This window comes from Ctenocephalides felis, unplaced genomic scaffold (assembly GCF_003426905.1).
Source record: "Ctenocephalides felis isolate EL2017-DRISC unplaced genomic scaffold, ASM342690v1 CF-g0.4_SCAFFOLD_01170, whole genome shotgun sequence".
Lineage (NCBI taxonomy): Eukaryota > Metazoa > Arthropoda > Insecta > Siphonaptera > Pulicidae > Ctenocephalides > Ctenocephalides felis.
Genome location: NW_020537324.1, coordinates 36,594,412 through 36,612,185, shown reverse-complemented (window position 1 = coordinate 36,612,185; position 17,774 = coordinate 36,594,412). Strand labels below are relative to the sequence as shown.

At 30.3% G+C, this 17,774-nt stretch overlaps 1 protein-coding gene across 1 annotated transcript in view; it reads right to left on the bottom strand.

The window, feature by feature from the left end:
• Positions 1-3,239: 3,239 nt before the first annotated feature.
• The window catches only part of LOC113367169 (sodium/potassium/calcium exchanger 3-like), a 31,264-nt gene continuing 16,729 nt past the window's right edge, over positions 3,240-17,774 (bottom strand). Inside the window, exons 6-9 of the mRNA XM_026608799.1 lie at positions 15,154-15,357; positions 14,511-14,726; positions 7,828-7,929; positions 3,240-3,553 (exon numbers count right to left, since the gene is read on the bottom strand). Coding sequence (XP_026464584.1) covers positions 3,240-3,553; positions 7,828-7,929; positions 14,511-14,726; positions 15,154-15,357 — 836 coding nt within the window. The remainder of the gene's footprint in view (positions 3,554-7,827; positions 7,930-14,510; positions 14,727-15,153; positions 15,358-17,774) is intronic.

Sequence of the window (17,774 nt, the reverse complement as noted above, 5' to 3'; positions counted from 1 at the left end):
TTCATAACATTAATATAATGCAGCAAAAATGAGAATTACACTTTTCACTAATTGTAAGATTAAGCTTCAACTTTTTTAAAAACAATGCGTCACTAAACCATAATTAAAATGAACTCTTTAAAATATCTATTTCCAGCGGTCAGATCGCAGTATGAGCGTGCAAACGCATAACCGAAAACATTTCGAATGAATCGAACGAATTAAATGAACAGAAGGCATCATGATTATAGCGCGCAGCCTCGGAGCGCATTTATTAAGTAAATAAGCCGAGAAGGCACCTAATTTATAAATTGAAGTTCAAATACGAGATTATGTTATGTCAATCCTATATGCCCTGACATATGATAACTAATTTGTTAATTGATCCATATGATTAAATTTGCTACGCATTGTATTACCACAATATGGTGCCAAATACTTAGCTAATAACATACGCAAATGGCACGTGTGTTGTTAATCAAATTAATTCGTCCAGTAGTAAAAAAATGGTCATCTAAAAAAATATATATTTAAAATCAAAATATTTATTAAGAAACAAGTAAATTCAGTCATATTCAAAGAAGAGGTCATCTTTCTGAATCCTGTCGATTGCTGTTGGTTTTCTTCCTTCTCTATGGCCTGCGAAAATAAAGAGCGTATCATTTGTTAAGGTTGCCTTTAGCGACTGAGATAAAATATATAGAAGCGAACTTTCATTGCATTTATTACAGCATATTAAAATTATAAATACTTCATTGAATAGTATTTGTGGTTATGTGAGTTTGACATCCAGAAAAAAAGAGTGAGTCCTCGTGCTAGATCCAAAGGCTCTGTGTCCGGCTAGATATATAGATGCCAAAAAATCCATAAGGAGAGTGAAACTCGAATATGAGCTTCATAGAAATGCTTGCACTTCTTTCCATTTAACCAAAATTTGTTTATGACGCCATTAGAAATCTTCGTTTTTTATTAACCATCCTCATTTTCTCAGTATTATTGTGTTCAGAGCAATATCCATAATGCTAAATTTTTCAAAAATTCTAAGGCTCAGCGTTTATTTTGCAAGAAAATATCTTAATTAAATATTAAAATTATAACTTTCTTATTTCCTTACGTCTTTTCCAAATATGTTATTCTATAGAGTAAGAATATAGATAGAAATGTATAAATCATTACTAAGAAAAATAAAGTAGAAGAGCTCGGGGTTTATTGTAACAGGGGTAAGAAGTCACAATTTCTTAATTTTATATATCTTACGATCGAGTATATGACTTTTAATAGACATTCTTGAAGTTTTTGGCGCTTTAAAACTAATAAAAATTGATTTTTTTTTTGACTCATGTGTTTAATAATATTCAAAATAAGAATGTTGGTCTGTTCAAGAAAGGCCGCAAATATACCCATATTAACGAATTATGTACAATTCTTGTAAATTTTGTGATAGAAACGCGAATCAAATGAGAAACATATTTTTTATTTGTGATATACCATTTAAAACTGATTTTTGCTTCATCCATGAATTTTCCACTGGTATTATTATGTTTCAAATTTATCAATCTTTGCTAATGTGCAATGATTTTTGTGAATGTTAAATTGTTAAAATAGTTATTTTGATTCATGTGTGGAAATGTGTTGATTGATAATAAATTATTATCAATTGAAATTTCAAAATATTGTTTACAAAAATATTATATACAATGTCATATTTAATATGTTGTTATTCTCCGGATGTCAACGCTGACCTGATCGTCACATCACTCCGCGCTTAGTGTCGACGTCAAACCTGTTTGAAAGTGATCGGAAATATGTTGTATTTAATTGTGTGACTTTTGACTAGCTAGTCTTGGCGTACTGGATAGGTACGCCAAGACTAGCCGGTGGTTAGAGCTACAGAAGTCCTGTGATCAGGGCTAGAAAATATAATACCCCGCAGTAACCCAAGAACTAGGCGTACTTGATAAATCGGACTACGGAAGACCAGTGGGCAGGCGTAAAGCACCACTGTCTATATTTTGCAATTCTTGATTCACGCTTATTTGCAATCTTTAATTCATCGTCGTTGTTCACCAATGTGAAAACGTGTTAATTTATAATAATTTATTTCTTGCAGATATGAAAATATATTGCAAAATATTGCATATGAGAATGTTTTGTTATCATCCGGATGTCAAAGCTGACTTGATTGCCACAAATGTGAAAAAAATTACATCTGAAGTTAGTTGGGGTTAGTTGTAATTTAATATTTTTAATTTCGTATGCTTCTCATATCCGTTTAGGGAATGAACTCTATCGACATGTTAAATATCATCACTCGTCACGTCAAAAAAGCTCTGCCAATTTTTATAAACTCAAACAAAATTTTAAAGTTTTAAAGTTAGCATGTTTTTTAGGACCATGATATCTGAACATAAAATGTTTCAACGAAATTGCCGATTTTTTTTTCAGTAGTGAATTATGAAGAATGAGCCGATTCTAAAGATAAGATTTATTTAAACCAAAAACTAATCAGCACAATTCCCAACCAATATCTATCGGAAGGTTTCTGAATTTCTAAAATTGATTCAGGATTGCGGGTTGAAACGTCAACGCAATTTTATTCACTTTCTCCTAATTAGAAAATAAACGGCTTGGCCGACCCTTGTGCCTAGTTAGTCAATGCGAGAACTTATCCAGATGTCTCGAATGACTTTAAAATTTTTGAAATTGGTTCAGCTGTTTTTGAGAAAAAGTCGACAAAAGGCACAAAATTGGCTCACAAAACAGACTTACATACTTTTCCCAAAATTGGTCTCATTCGATTCAGAATAGCTAATAAAAATAATTTCATTTGACATTTCTTAATAAATTATAGTTTCATAGACAAATTTGCATTAGTGAATTTATTTACAAGATGATAAAAATACAACGACTAGAAATAATTTTACAAGCTAACTTAATCTTTATAAAAGAATTTTCAAATATCTGATCTATTTATTGTCAGAAAAAATATTTAACTTAAATAATCATTTTTTATTTTTTAATTAAAATAAATTTTCAATCTTAGGTCGATTAATAAATAATCATGTTAGGCATTTTGTTTACATCTTAATACATATATTACAAACACATCTGAGAATATATATATATATATATATATATATATATATATATATATATATATATATATATATATATATATATATATATATATATATCATACTTACAAAATTCAGTACTTAAATTAGAAATATATATATATATATATATATATATATAAGGTATCAGCACTGTTCAAAAAATACACCCATTTCGGATAATATCGCTAAGATCACAAATACTAAGTACGTTAACATCAAGAATAATCCAGTCTTTTTACTCATTTGGTATCCACCAATGCTAAGTATAGAGAACAATGACCAGATTGCTAAAAGTAGTCCAATTATAGTGTAAACGACGCCGCTGGAATCGATATAAACTTGTGCTGGGTTGCCAATTCCGTGTTTGATGGTTTTGATAAACCAAGGCATTCCTAATGACATCAATACCGCCAATGTATTGGCCCCGAGAGAATTCGATACGCCCATGCCACCCTTTCCTGAAAATAATAAATATGAATGTTAGAAAAGTAATTGGATGAAAAACAAATATGATGTATTTAGAAAAGAGTGAGCGCTATTTGGAAAGATCAACTAAGCAATCCTTTTACATGCAATTCCTGTTATATTAACCAAGAAAAACTTAATGAGGTGAGGTGCATAATATTATTTATATAACTCCTGTCAGTAAAACCAGAATTATTTTCTAATTAAAAGATAAAAGAAAGTAAATACGAATTAAATAAATACATAAATAAATGTTGATGTAGATACTACAACATATAATAGATTGAACGTACTCACAAAAAAGAGAAACTACTAAAGGCAAAAAGTATTCAGTAAGAAAATCACACGCAAGCCTAAAAAATAAAATTATTTTCATATATAAAATATTTATAAACTAGTTGGTATTGGTATTTTGCCTTGAGGCAAGTTACATGAACTTCCCGATTTGTGTAAATAATCGACTTAATTCATGATAGATAAATTAATTTATGAGTAGTTAAAAGTATTCGAAGTGGATTTTTTACACATGATTGAAAATCGAACACGTCAACCCGGTCGGAGTATTTTTTAAAAGCAAATTTTCAAAAATCAATAATTTTAATAATTGAGCCAGTTTTTTGTAGGACTTTCATTGATTAGTATGTTCATTAAGATCAAGCATTTATCGTTATACCAGGTAAATCATCTAATTTTAATTTTAACAAATGTCAAAAGAACTACTCATTTTACTACTTGTCGTAAGGCCGTAATATTTCAGTATATTCTATAAGACCATGATATATATCGCTCAAAAAAGTTCCATGAAAATCGGCTTAATTTTTTTTTCAACAGTTAATTACAAGAAAACGGCTCGGTAGATTTTCACCTAAAACTAATCAGTATCATTCCCAACTAATATCTTTCGAACAGTTTTTGATTTTTTTAAATCGGTTCGGTAGTATGAGCTTAAATGTGGACGAAAGGTTTAACACTTTTTTCCAAATTACAAAGAAACGGCTCGGCCGCTTGTCGCACAAAACTGAGAAACAATAATCCTCATCGAGATACATCAAATGGTTTTTAAATTTCTGAAATCGGTTCAGGCGTTTTTGAGCAAACGTCGATGAAAGTTCTAATTTTGACAAATGCCAAAAAGACCATACTAATTTTTGCAAATTTTGACGAATTTTTAAAGCTAAACGAGTTGTCGTAGGGCCGTAATATTTTAGTATGATCTAGAAGACTATGGTATCTACCGTCAAAAAAATAATAATAAAAATCGACAAAAAATTTTTTTTTAATACCTTATTACAAGAAAACGGACCGACCGATCTCTACCAAAAACTAATCAGGTCGATTCCCAACCAATATCTTTCGAACGAGTTTTGAATGTTCAAAATCGATTCAGAATTGCGGGCTAAAACGTGGACAAAAAAAATTTTCACTTTTCTGCTATTTACGAACAAACGGCTTGGCCGATCGTCGCACAAAACTGACAAACAATAGTCCACATCGAGATACATCGAATGGCTTTTAATATTTTGAAATCGGTCAAGCCGTTTTTGAGTAAACGGCTATTTACTGCAAAAAATCTGTTTGTGCCACGCACACACACACACATAGTTTTTCCAAATTTGGTCTCATTCGATTCAAAATGGCTTGAAACGTCGAGAAAACATAAAATTAGCGAGTCGGATTTTTTTATGAAAACGTAAACTTCTTCTTCGGGAAGTTAATAATAGTGAATTAATTGCAGAGCAGATGATTCAAGTATAATGGAGTCAATTAGAAGGTTGATTACATAAATAGAACATTTAAAAACAAAAATTTAGTACTTACAAAAAATTGGATAAACAAGAGGAAAAAAAAATAAAAGTCTCTGTTTTCGCTATAAATCTGTTTTCGGGTAGTGATAACGGTTTTTATTTGTTTTTTTTTTGAAGTAAAACTTCTTTAGGCGCGACTAGGGTGTAAATCCGTACAAATGCAATGGAAGTTAAGATGAGATAAGAGTCGAGTGCCAAAGATTCGTCATTCGTTTCCTATGATATCATTTCTATGCGGGTCGATTGTGATTAGTCGTCGCGTATGTAAATAGAATCTGTCGTTGTATGCGTACCGATATCAACAAGTAAATCGGCATAGATAAATAAACATTTTAAAGTTACATCGTAGTACAAATCTTGATTTAATAAAAAATGCCTGAATAAGAAGAATATTTTATCCTGTCCGCCGTAAATAATTATTATATAATGAAAACAATAAAACAAATGCAGCATTTGCGCCGTGTATGAAACATAATAAGTTTATTGATATAATTTCTATATTATTCGTAGTTTCTATAAATCTTTGAAGTTATTGAAATAGAAAATATTTTTTAGGCAAAGCAGATATTACAGATCTTCAAAGAACGAGATTATATCCCCAGCAAAAAAGTAAAAAAATACCATCAGTCAATGAATGTATGTTAATTTTAATTACATGAAGTTCTTCAAACACAATTATTACATGATGAGTGAAGTTGCAAAAAACAATATTCGTTTAGGCGTTGTTTAATATAATCCACTGTGTGAACGAATATTATAGAATTTATTAATCAGCAATTACTTTATTTCTCTAATGAGGGTTCATTTCTAAATGCTAATTACAATGACAATCGGATCATGTCATATTTGAAGTTGACTTTAATTACATTATTGTTTTTAAAGAATATTCATATTTTTAATGCTATTATAAATATATAATTTTAATTTAGTGTTACCACATTACTAATAAACATTATTCAAAATTGTTATATGATGTATTTATTTTTACTTAAATGCCATTGTGTACAGTAGCAAATAAGTTTTACTTCAATGGCGTGTGAACCTTACGCGCACTCTTTTTTTATTTGAACAGAGATAATAGATCTAGTTGTGTTAATATTGAATTAATATTAGTCTGTTTGACAGATGGCAACTCAATCAGTTTTCACATCTCTGTACGATATATTAGTATTACAATTTCTGTAACAAGGCGAATATTTTTTGTTGGTGCAGCAATGCCGTTTGAGGGCTATTTTCACTTGAAAATATTGCTATCTATATTTCCAAGTGAAAATCGTCACTGCTGCCTGACAACAGGCCGCTCCAAGTGAGTATCGAACCCGGTACCTCTGAATTAAGTCCCGTCGCTTTTAACCGCTTACCTACGTGCGAGCCTCATTTGGAAATATAGATAGCAAAATATGTTTCTATATAAAAATAGCCCTGATCCCGGTATTGCTGCATCAATAAATATATAATATAATTTGTCACAGAGAGGTAGGACTACAGCCCAACATCTTATAGAACTCTTAAGTTCTGTTTGCTGCTCAAAATTAAAATAAAAAATTTTGCCTTCAGGCAGGACATACAGTAATACCCCGCTTAACGCTGTTTCGGCTTAGCGCTCTTTTATTTCATCCCGGTTTTGAAAGGGTAAATGTGTAAGATGTCGAAGAAATAATTCAAGAACCAGAGCAGTACTTCTAATGATGAACTCAAGGAATGAACTCAAGGAATTAACTGGAAGAAAGCACAAATGTTGACAGCAGTGATTCAGACGAAGAGCAAAAAGTATTTTTGATGGCAATTGTAAATAGGAGTTTGTCTACCATAACTGAAATGATGGATCAATTCATTGAAAATTTTCCGAATTTTGACAAGAGCTCAAAAGTAAGGCGTGATGTTAGTGATGCTTTATCTGTTTATGAAGAACTTTTAAGAGAACAACGCAAAAGAAAAAGTGAAACATTATATGCTTTTGTCATAAAAAGGCAAAACACTGAATACGCGGAAAGCTAACTAAATATGACTGACTTAGGATTTTATTAGGTTTTTCAAAAATTTTTATTAGGTTTTAAGTAATAAATGTTTAGTTTTATTTCTTAATGAAAAAATCATACTTTCTAAATTTAATATCAAACCAATTTCCTCCCCTAACCCCAATTTTTCCATGCAAAGATAGCCTCATTTAGCGCTGCTTTGCATTACGCTCTACTTTTATGGAACGTTCAACCAACTGAACTGCCAAAGTCATTGTTTTATTGCACATTTCAAGATTTTTTTAAAAACTTGATCATACCTAACAAAATCTGATCGTGCAAAATAATTTGTCTTAATAATAATATTTTATCTACCACAGAAGAGTTATAAATGTTACTTTTTTTGTAACAAACAAATAATACGTTTTCAAAATATAATAAGCTTTTACATTATGACGGTCCGAAGTTTTGCACTCTTCTCAAAACAGTTATTTGTACTCATACCTTTTCGTGACATTATCACTATTGATATTGCTTCTGGAAGACATCCACCGGCAGCTAAAAATGTCATTCCCATAACAGAATCGGGTACACCTAACGTAACTCCTGCAAAATAAGAAAAATAACTATTATGATACGAGTAACAAAATAAGTATCAAAATTTATTAAACTTGTATAGGTTTATGCTCTAAATTGTTTAACAAGTGAGTATCACACAATACCAATCGTTGATACCAATTGTAACAATTTCATCAACTTCATGTAGCTTAAATTATGGTAATTACAAAATACAAAAATGTAAGATTGTATAGGGGGAAGTCTCCAAGTGGCGGACACCTAAGGTTATTTATAAATAAATCAAAAAATATTTTACGAAATGTTTATTAAATTATGATTTATGCTAGATAACAAAGTTAGAAATTAAACTAAATTAACAAAACCGCAATCTTTGCTAAAAAGTAATTAATACTATCAATCAAACTTTGGTAACAAAAAATATGATTTTAAACAGTGGCACCTAGTACCGGACATTTCAAATAAACCTGCATTGATCACATATGTAGCCATCTCCACACTTTGGAATGTTTGCACATGTGTCTTTGACGAATATTCTTAGATATTGCAAAAAAAAACAATATTTACCGATGCTCTCAGCTGGAGCATTCATCATATGATTTTCATTCTTTGACTAGGAAATACGAAGAATTGGGGGTATGTTGTGACCGTTAGCACTCAGACAGAACAAAATTTAATAATTGGAATGAATTACGTAAATTCTCACAAAAAATATCAATATGTTTACTGTCCGGCACTAAGGGACGACTTAGTGTCCGGTGCTAAGGGAGAAATTTTCGTTCATTTGGTGGTACCTACTAAAATTGGTTAAAGATCTAATAATATTCTACCATTTCATGGGTAACAATCAAGTAGAACTTTTATCTTTGCATACCACTCAAATATAAATGCATAAATATGCTAGAATTACTTCCATTGATATATAGGTGACGTCGTGTTTTTGCGCCTAAAACAGGAAAGGGTTGCTCTCGCCGTGGCCGTGTGCGTCACAGGCGAGGCTTGGCACGTGATCCTGTACCTGTGTGCCCCTTTTGCCCGTTTCACTTGTATTTTGAAATGAAAAGATTTATACTCGCTTAAATAATACGTATTAAACAGAGTGTCCGGTGTTTGGACCGTCCGGCGTTACGGAACTTCCCCTTATATATTTACGTTTCAAGGCCTTCTAAACAGTTTATAATATCTTTAAAAAAATGTTTGTATGTGCATAGTATGTATGTAATTATATTAGGATACAATTTATCGTTCACGAGAACGTATCAACAAATTGATTGATGGAGAGGGGTGCTAATTTTGGCCCAGCCGTTTCAAAGATACGGGGCAAGATGTGCAAAAAATAGACATTAGATTTTTGAGCAAATGGAGCATCCGATTACAAGAAGATTTTCAAGAAGGCATGTCTATCCGTTTCGGGGATGCAGAAAAATGGTTAACAAATGACATTTGGCGGCCAAAAATGATCAATAAACATATGCACATGAAATTATCAGATATTTTACGGAAATTTTACTAATAAGAACAAATTTTGTTTCCTTTTCTATGGGTCCATGGGTTCCGAATCAAGATTTTTAATGTTTAACCGAAATACTGCAAGGCGGCCCGTGCGCGCTTTAATATTTCGCCCCTAAAATAGCCCAGCAGCGCAACCGCTTTAAAAAAAATTAAAAATTTCAAAAATATTAAAAAGCCAATTTCAATTAAATAATGTAGCTAATATTAAACAATTTTTTTTTATAAAATTAAAAATAATACTAGTTGGTATTGGTATTTTTTCTCGAGGCAAGTTACATGGACTTTTCGAAATGTGTTAATAATCGACGTAATCAATAAAAATTAATGTATGAGTGATTCCGAGTGGAATCATTACACATAATTGAAAACGAACGAATACGTTAACTCGGAATACTTTCTAAAAGAAAATTTTCAAAAATCAACAATTTTTATTAAGTACTTTATCGTTATAACAAGTAAATCGTCTAATTTTAATTTTACCAAACAAATTTTAAAAAAACTTCTAATTTTCTCAAACTTTGATGTAATTTTAAAATTAAGTTACTTGTCGCAAAGCCGTAATCTTTCAATAAGTTGTATAAGACCATGATATATATCATCAAAAAAAGTTTAATAAAATAGGCCAATTTTTTTTTTTCATCAGTTAATTACAAGAAAACGGCTCGGTAGATTTTCGCCTAAAACTAATCAGTATCATTCCCAACTAATATTTTTCGAACCGTTTTTGATTTTTGTAAATCGATTCGGTAGTGTGAGCTTAAATGGGGACGAAAAGTTTACCACATTTTTTCAAATTACAAAGTAACGGCTCAGCAGATCGAGGACAAACGGTAGTCAAAATGACTTTTAAATTTTTGAAATCGGGTCAGGCGTTTTTGAGAAAACGTCTATCAAAGGTCTAATTTTGATAAATGCCAAAAAAGGATACTAATTATTAAACATTTGACAAATTTTAACGAGTTGCCGCAGGGCTATAATATATTAGTATGATCTATAAGACTACAGTATCTATCTACCGTAAAAAAATCATTAAAATCATCGTTCTTTTTCACACTTTATTACAAAAACCCAGCCCGGCCGATCTTTAGCAAAAACTAATCAGGTCGAATACCAACCAATATATTTCAAACGGTTTTTGAATTTCTAAAATCGATTCAAATTTGCGGGTTAAAACGTGGATGAATTTTTTTTCACTTTTCTACAATTTACAAAGAACGGATTGGCCGCTCGTATCGCAAAACTGAGAAACGATAGTCCTCATCGAGATATATCGAATCTAAATTAACGCTTTTAATTAGAAATCGGTCCAGCCGGTTTTGAGAAAATGTCGATTCACGGCAAAAAATCTGTTTACGTACACGCACACACACACACATACTTTTTCCAAATTTGATCTCATTCGATTCAGAATGGCTTGAAACGCCGAGAAAACATAAAATTAGCGAATCGGATTTTTTGATGAAAACATAAACTTCGGGAAGTTAAAAAGTCAATTTCAAAATTCAAAATCGTATGTATTAAATAAAGTAGCTAATATTAAACAATTTCTATAAAATTAAAAATAAAATAATGAAATCTATTTTTCTCTGAATAAAAGAATGAATTTTGTTTCCACAATTAATCATCCAAAAATTTTGCTGAATTATAGTTGATTGTTTGATGTGCTTCATTTGTTGTTGTGTAGTTGGCTTAATTTTCACAGTCTAATTACATATGGTCTAACCTTTGTGCTCTATTCTACCAAAAATTAAATCAGAAAGAAAAGAATTTGGTAAAGATGGAAAAATTAATTACAAATAATCGTATTTCCACAGTATAGTTGAAATGTACCTACACAGAGCAGAATTATTTTTTAATACCGTTTGGAAAGTTTAACTTTTTTACGGATACAACAAATAGTAATGCGGCTGAAAGCGCAAAGTGGTAAGAACAAATTCAAATTAAGCTCTATGTAGAAAAATTAGCAATTTGATTTTTTTCAGTAAAAATATAATCTTCACTTTTGGGGAGTTAAAAATTGTGCTAGTCAATTTCACACTAATCGATCACTTATATTTTATCAATCTTAAAAATCAAATTTTTACGCGTTATATGTCAATTATAAAACTTGCAGATAAATAAAGTACCGCAATATTAACATCGCAAAATCCAATAAAAACGTCAATGAACCAGAGATAATCATGCCCATGTTCAAAATTTAATTAAACACTTCTGAAAGATCAGATTTTATAATAAAGATAAAAACGCTTGATTTCCCAAATTTTCTATCTAATCTCATTCGAATCATCTCAAGCTCACAAACTGTAAAAGTACAATTTAAAAATATTTCAATGTGCTTGAATTTCGTGCGTAATCGTATGACAAAACAAAATTTTATGTTCATGTATATCGTAACAAATGGTTAGATAATTGATTTACAAATTAAATTCATATTGGTAGATAATAAACGAGATTTTAATTAGATGGCAGACGTTTTAATTAATAATTAACCTTATTACTTTTAAATAACCTTCATAAAAAATACATACATACTGTTAATTAAATACATTATATAACTACAAATTTAAAATACTGTTTTATCTGCATTATAAATAAATATAATGATATAAACGATCCAGCATGTAATAAAAAAGTATAATACCCAAGGGTAGACAACTTTTGTTCCAATCAATTTAATATTCAATAGTATACAATATATGTTTTTGAACTCAAAGAACCAAAAAACATAATATTGAAGTTATTGAAGTCAAAAATATTTTTAAATAAAAGTTCCGAATGCAAATGTATTGTTATTTATTTAATTTAATGTACATCGATTTATTATTAACTTCCCAAAGAAGAAGTTTATGCTTCCATCAAAAAATCCGATTCGCTAATTTTATGTTTTCTCGACGTTTCAAGCCATTCTGAATCGAATGAGACCAAATTTGGAAAAAGTATGAGCGTGCGTGTGATTGTGTTTGTGAACAGATTTTTTGCCGCAAATCGACGTTTTATCCAAAACGGCTTGAACGATTTCAGAAATTTAAAAGCCATTCGATGTATCTCCATGAGGACTCAGTTTTGTGCGACGAATAGTCAAGCCGTTTCCAAAAAAATTTTTTGTCCACGTTTTAGTTCGCAATTCTAAATCGATTTTGAAAATTTAAAAACCGTTCAAAAGATATTGGTTGGGAATCGTGCTGATTAGTTTTTGGTAAAGATCGGCCGGGCCGTTTTCTTGTAATAAAGTGTTAAAAAATTTTTTTTCGACGAGTTTTATGATTTTTTCGATGGTAGGTACCATAGTCTTATAGATCACACTAATTTTAAAAATCCGTCAAAGTTGCAAAAATTAGTATCGTTTTGTGGCGTTTGTCAAAATTTGAGCTTTCATTGACGTTTGCTCAAAAACAGCTGGGCCGATTTCAAAAAATTAATTTAATTTATCAATGTATTCTGATGTGGATTTTATTTTCTCAGTTTTATGCAGATACTTCACAATAAGAATTAAAATATTGATTTATGGAATTAATAGTGATATTATTATCCTTTCGAAGGAGAAATTTATTCTTTTGTCACAGAATGCGATTTACTAATTTTGTTGTCTTGACATCTTAAGGTATTCTCTATGGTTTGACATCAACTTGAAAAATGTATGTATGTATAAATGCATGAGAATCAATTTTGGCACTGTCGATGTTTTTTTTCAAAGAAAGACACCGACTTTCAAAATCAAAATATTAGGCAAAACTGGTTAAGGACTTCGTTTCAGCCTTATGTCAGCAGAAAAGTGCAGAATCTATTTTGAAATTTAAAGGTATTCATTGAGAATTATGCTGACTAGTAGTTCACAAAAATAATCCACTCTTAAATGAAGAACATTTTTATGCAGCAGAATAAAATATATAAAATTAAAATTAATTGCACAAATTATCGCATTGATCAGTTTCTAGTAGAAAAAAATAATTTTGAAAATTTTATTGTTACATATTTCAAAGTTACTGAATCTCAAATCGTATTGATTAGGTCAACAGATGTTTCATTTTCTATCCATTCTTATTTTTCAAATTTTTACATAATTGTGGATTAAGCATCTTTAAAACTGAAAACTTAGGTAAAAAATTAAAAATAATGATTGATAGCAAACAAATTTTTAAGAACTTCTTGTTTAGAATATATAGTAAAACGTGTTGGGCTAAATTTATTCGTACAATAATGAGATCAAATGTTATTACTGTCAAAGCCTGATAATTGTGGATTCTATAACTAAATATTAGCCTAGTTTAATATGTAAATGTTGATTTCAACTATAATGTTTTATTATTATATTTATCAACTTTCCGTAGAGTAAGTTGAAGTAGTCGCAAAAAATTGAAAATGAAAATTTTTATGCATCTTTACCTATCAAAGGTTTCTGAATATTTTGGCATACCTTAAAAAATTGGATGTATGTGTGTGTATGTATGTGTATATACAATTTTTTGTCTACAATTTTGAGAACACTGATCAATCCGAATGATTTAAAAAAAATGCGATTCCTACTTCTGATCTGTTTGTTGCAAAGGCAAGTCCAGCCGTTTCGAAGGTATGGGCCAATAATGGTAAAGCAGTTTTTGAGAGAAGGAAGCGTTTGATTTGACACATGTTACTTGTATTAACAGAATGAAGAATTGCTGAAGTTTTTGTTGCGCTATTGAGCAAAATAAGTGATCGTGTATCATTATTTCATAAATTTTGTTACAAGAAAAAACATTTGCTGAGCCAGAGAAGTATGTGAAATTTTGCAAGACTTGTTAAAAAAGAGTTAAAATACTATCGTATTGATTGGCTGATGTTTTTTTGAATGATAAGAAAAAAGGGGCCTTTCTCAAATTCTATTCGCTGAAATAGGTCTAAGTACACTATTGTTGAACAAAATAAACTGGGAAATTAACAAAAGTGCATAATGAATTATAAAAGGCAACAGTCGGTTTCATACTTCGCTTTCATCTTATGATAAAGATCAATTAAAATTGCAGTAAAAAACCGCCATCATCAATATTGATTTCTAAATTCATATATTATACGAATTCAAGAATTTATCAACATTTTAATCTTTTTATCAAATTTATTCTTACCAATCACAGCGACCATCCAAAAAACAAGATATGCATTTACACCTATCCAAACGATGCACATGATAAACGTTATTGGATAAAGCTTTCTCCACGTTTTGGGGCTTGGCACGGTGATAGTCAAAAACATTTTAATAGGCCAAGTGTAGAACCACCATATTTTCTTCAGATTATTGCCAGTCGGGATCTTCCATAAAGTTTTGCGTATTTTGATTCCATCTGTGAAAATATTTTCAGTTATTGATTGCACATTGCACATTGCTTCATTGTACCACTCTCATAAATCTTCTGGTATAACTAGCAAAACTCTCAATCACGTACAATTTGGTGGGTGGTATTTATCATTAGAGAAATTGTTTCATAATCAATTCCAACTGGACGATCAGAGAGTTTTAGACAATTTTCTACTATTCAGTAAAAATAGAACTAAAGCATAATAATTTTCTCACAAAAGATAAGATAAATTATAAATGATTTTATTGAACTGAGGATATGATAAAATTGCTTGATGTCGAAGGTGTCAATCAGATAAGTGTGTTTGTTAATAGAGGTAATGCATATAACTGATTTTTTGTATAATATTCACAACGTAGAAAATAGCTTATAAAATATAATATTAAGTTTTCTACAAAATTATCTACAATACCTGTATGCGGTAGTTCTATCTGATTTTCTGCCATCGAATTGGATTTTTCCTGGCATTTTCCGGAATCTTCAATACATACAACAGGAATGACATAAACTGATAGTACATTGTGGGTATTAGAATTTGGTTTTTCAGTCTGAACAAAACATTCATTGCTCAATCCATTTGTTGGAGTTCTATCACCATTGTTATTTTTATCCCAATCTGAAAAATAATATAAAAGATAATAATTACTATTTCACTGTGGTTGTTTTGAATGAATCTAATATTAAATAGAACTAAAGGTGCATGGCATCGGGCCTTAAGAAAATAGCTGGAACTTCCTGTACCGAGAATTAAAATTTTTAGAATTGAAATTTTATTTTCTTTATAGTTTGAAATATTGAACTATTTTATCGAAAGCAATCGCGTTACGTGACATCTTTCTTCAATTATTACAAATTGAATGTGTTTTGGAATATTCAAATCGGATGCTTCGTTCTCTCAAAAACTCGATTTCTATTTTCTGCGCTCTGCTTCTTATCTCCGAAACGGCTGACCAACTTTTGCTAAAAACTTATCAGCACATCTCTTTATCGATAGAAATCGATCGTTTTTTGAACCACTCAAATCGTACGCCCAAAATCGTCGACAAAAACATATATCCACACAAACACACACATCCATTTTTTCTGAGGTATGCCAAAATGTTCAGAAACCTCTGAAACGTAATGATTTTTGGACGATTACAATAACCTTTGCATATCTATCTGAATTTTGAAGGTTTCTAAATATTTTGGCATAACTTAAAAAATGGATGTATGTGTCTATGCGAGCAGATACAATTTTTTGTAGACGAATTCGTAAACACGGATCAAACGATTTAAATTTAAATTTTTTTTTTTAAAATCAAATTAACTAGTTGGGTGTATGGCATCGTGCCATAAGGCAAATTGCTGGAACTTCCCGTACCGTAACGAAATGTTCGAGGAATACTGAATGTTTTGAAATAGATTATTATTAATATTGTAACATTATCTAATATTTATAAGATTTATATAAACTGAATTGCAAAGTTGAAATTATTTGTTCAAAGTATATTAGAACTTTAGTCAGAATTAAAAATAAAATCTGAATTATTTTCGACCTACAAAAAAAAAATTTTTTTTGAAAAAAAAAATTGAAAAAAAAAGTTGAGACAAAAAAAAATTTTTTAATTCTTTTGTTAAGACAAGCGAAAAGTTCTTTGAATCGTTTAAATCGGACGCTTAGTTCTCTCAAAAAAATGCCATTTTTTGCACATTTAGCTCCGTATCTTCAAAATGGTTGGGCCTGCCTTTGCCAAAGCCTTTAAAATTTTCAATTTCGATTTTTGGACGATTACAATAACTTACCCTACGGGAAGTTAAAAAACATTTGATTTGTATGGACAATTAAGCAACGCGATCGCTTTTCAATAAGTCAAAATTAAAAAAAGGTTTTAAATTATTGAAACTTTTAAAAAATTTAAATTTCATTGCGCGATGTTTTCGCAGTTTGCCTTAAGGCACAATATCATGCATCCATAATTTTACAATGAGTAAGTTTTACAATTTTGTTTTATTGCAATATTAAAAAAAATGTCTATTATCTGCTAAGATAGCCAAATAAAGAGATAATCAAGCAAATATTGAATGATTAACTAACGTTCTTGCCTATATACTTTTTTTTAGCCTTAATTGCCTATATACTTTTTTTAGTTCACTTAATTAATAACAATCATAACTAACGTCGTGACTCAACATATAGCAACCCAAATGGTTATCTCTATGTAATGAAATTATTATTACAATTTATGTAATACAGTAATACCGATTCAAATTGAAGAACTTTTTATTGGAGCTGCTATGCCGCGTAAGACTATCACTTGGAAACATACATATTGCTATCTATATTTCAAAGCCCGACATCAGGCAACTTTGATGTCAAATTTTCACTTGAGGTTATAGATCTCAAATATAGCCTCAAGTGAACATCGCCTTTCGTGGGTGTAGTTGCCAACATAATAAAAAATGCCAACAAACACTTTGAGTATCGAGTATAGTTAAATTGAGTCATAATTGTATTCGACAACTACTGGATTGCCATCCATTCAAAAATTCATATAATAAAGTCAAAACAATTACTGAATGTCCTGAATGTGACAGATTGTAAATGAACAAAAACAATCTATATTTCTAAGTGAAACCGATGTCACTACTGCTTGACATCAGGCTGTCCGAGGCGGAAACTAACTTAAGAACCAGGGGCGACGCGTGCATTGGCCGGGCCCCGTATCAAAATTTTTTTGGGGCCCCCCTCAGGTAGGGCAAAATTTTCTCACATAAAAATAATAAATAAATAAATTATTAAATCTTAATATTAATATTCATCTAGCCCTTACCAATATTTCTACAAATAACTCAAATTCTGCATACACATTTATTAAATCATTTATAGCTCATGATGTCTATAGTTTTTGATATAGTTTCTTGATAAAACGAATTTTGATGAAACGAATTTCCATGATCATAGCCATCATTTTTTTCAAGATATTTTTGAAAATTTCATCATTTGCAGTTGCAACTGGGTAAATAGTATGCAAAAATTACTTTGAGAAAATT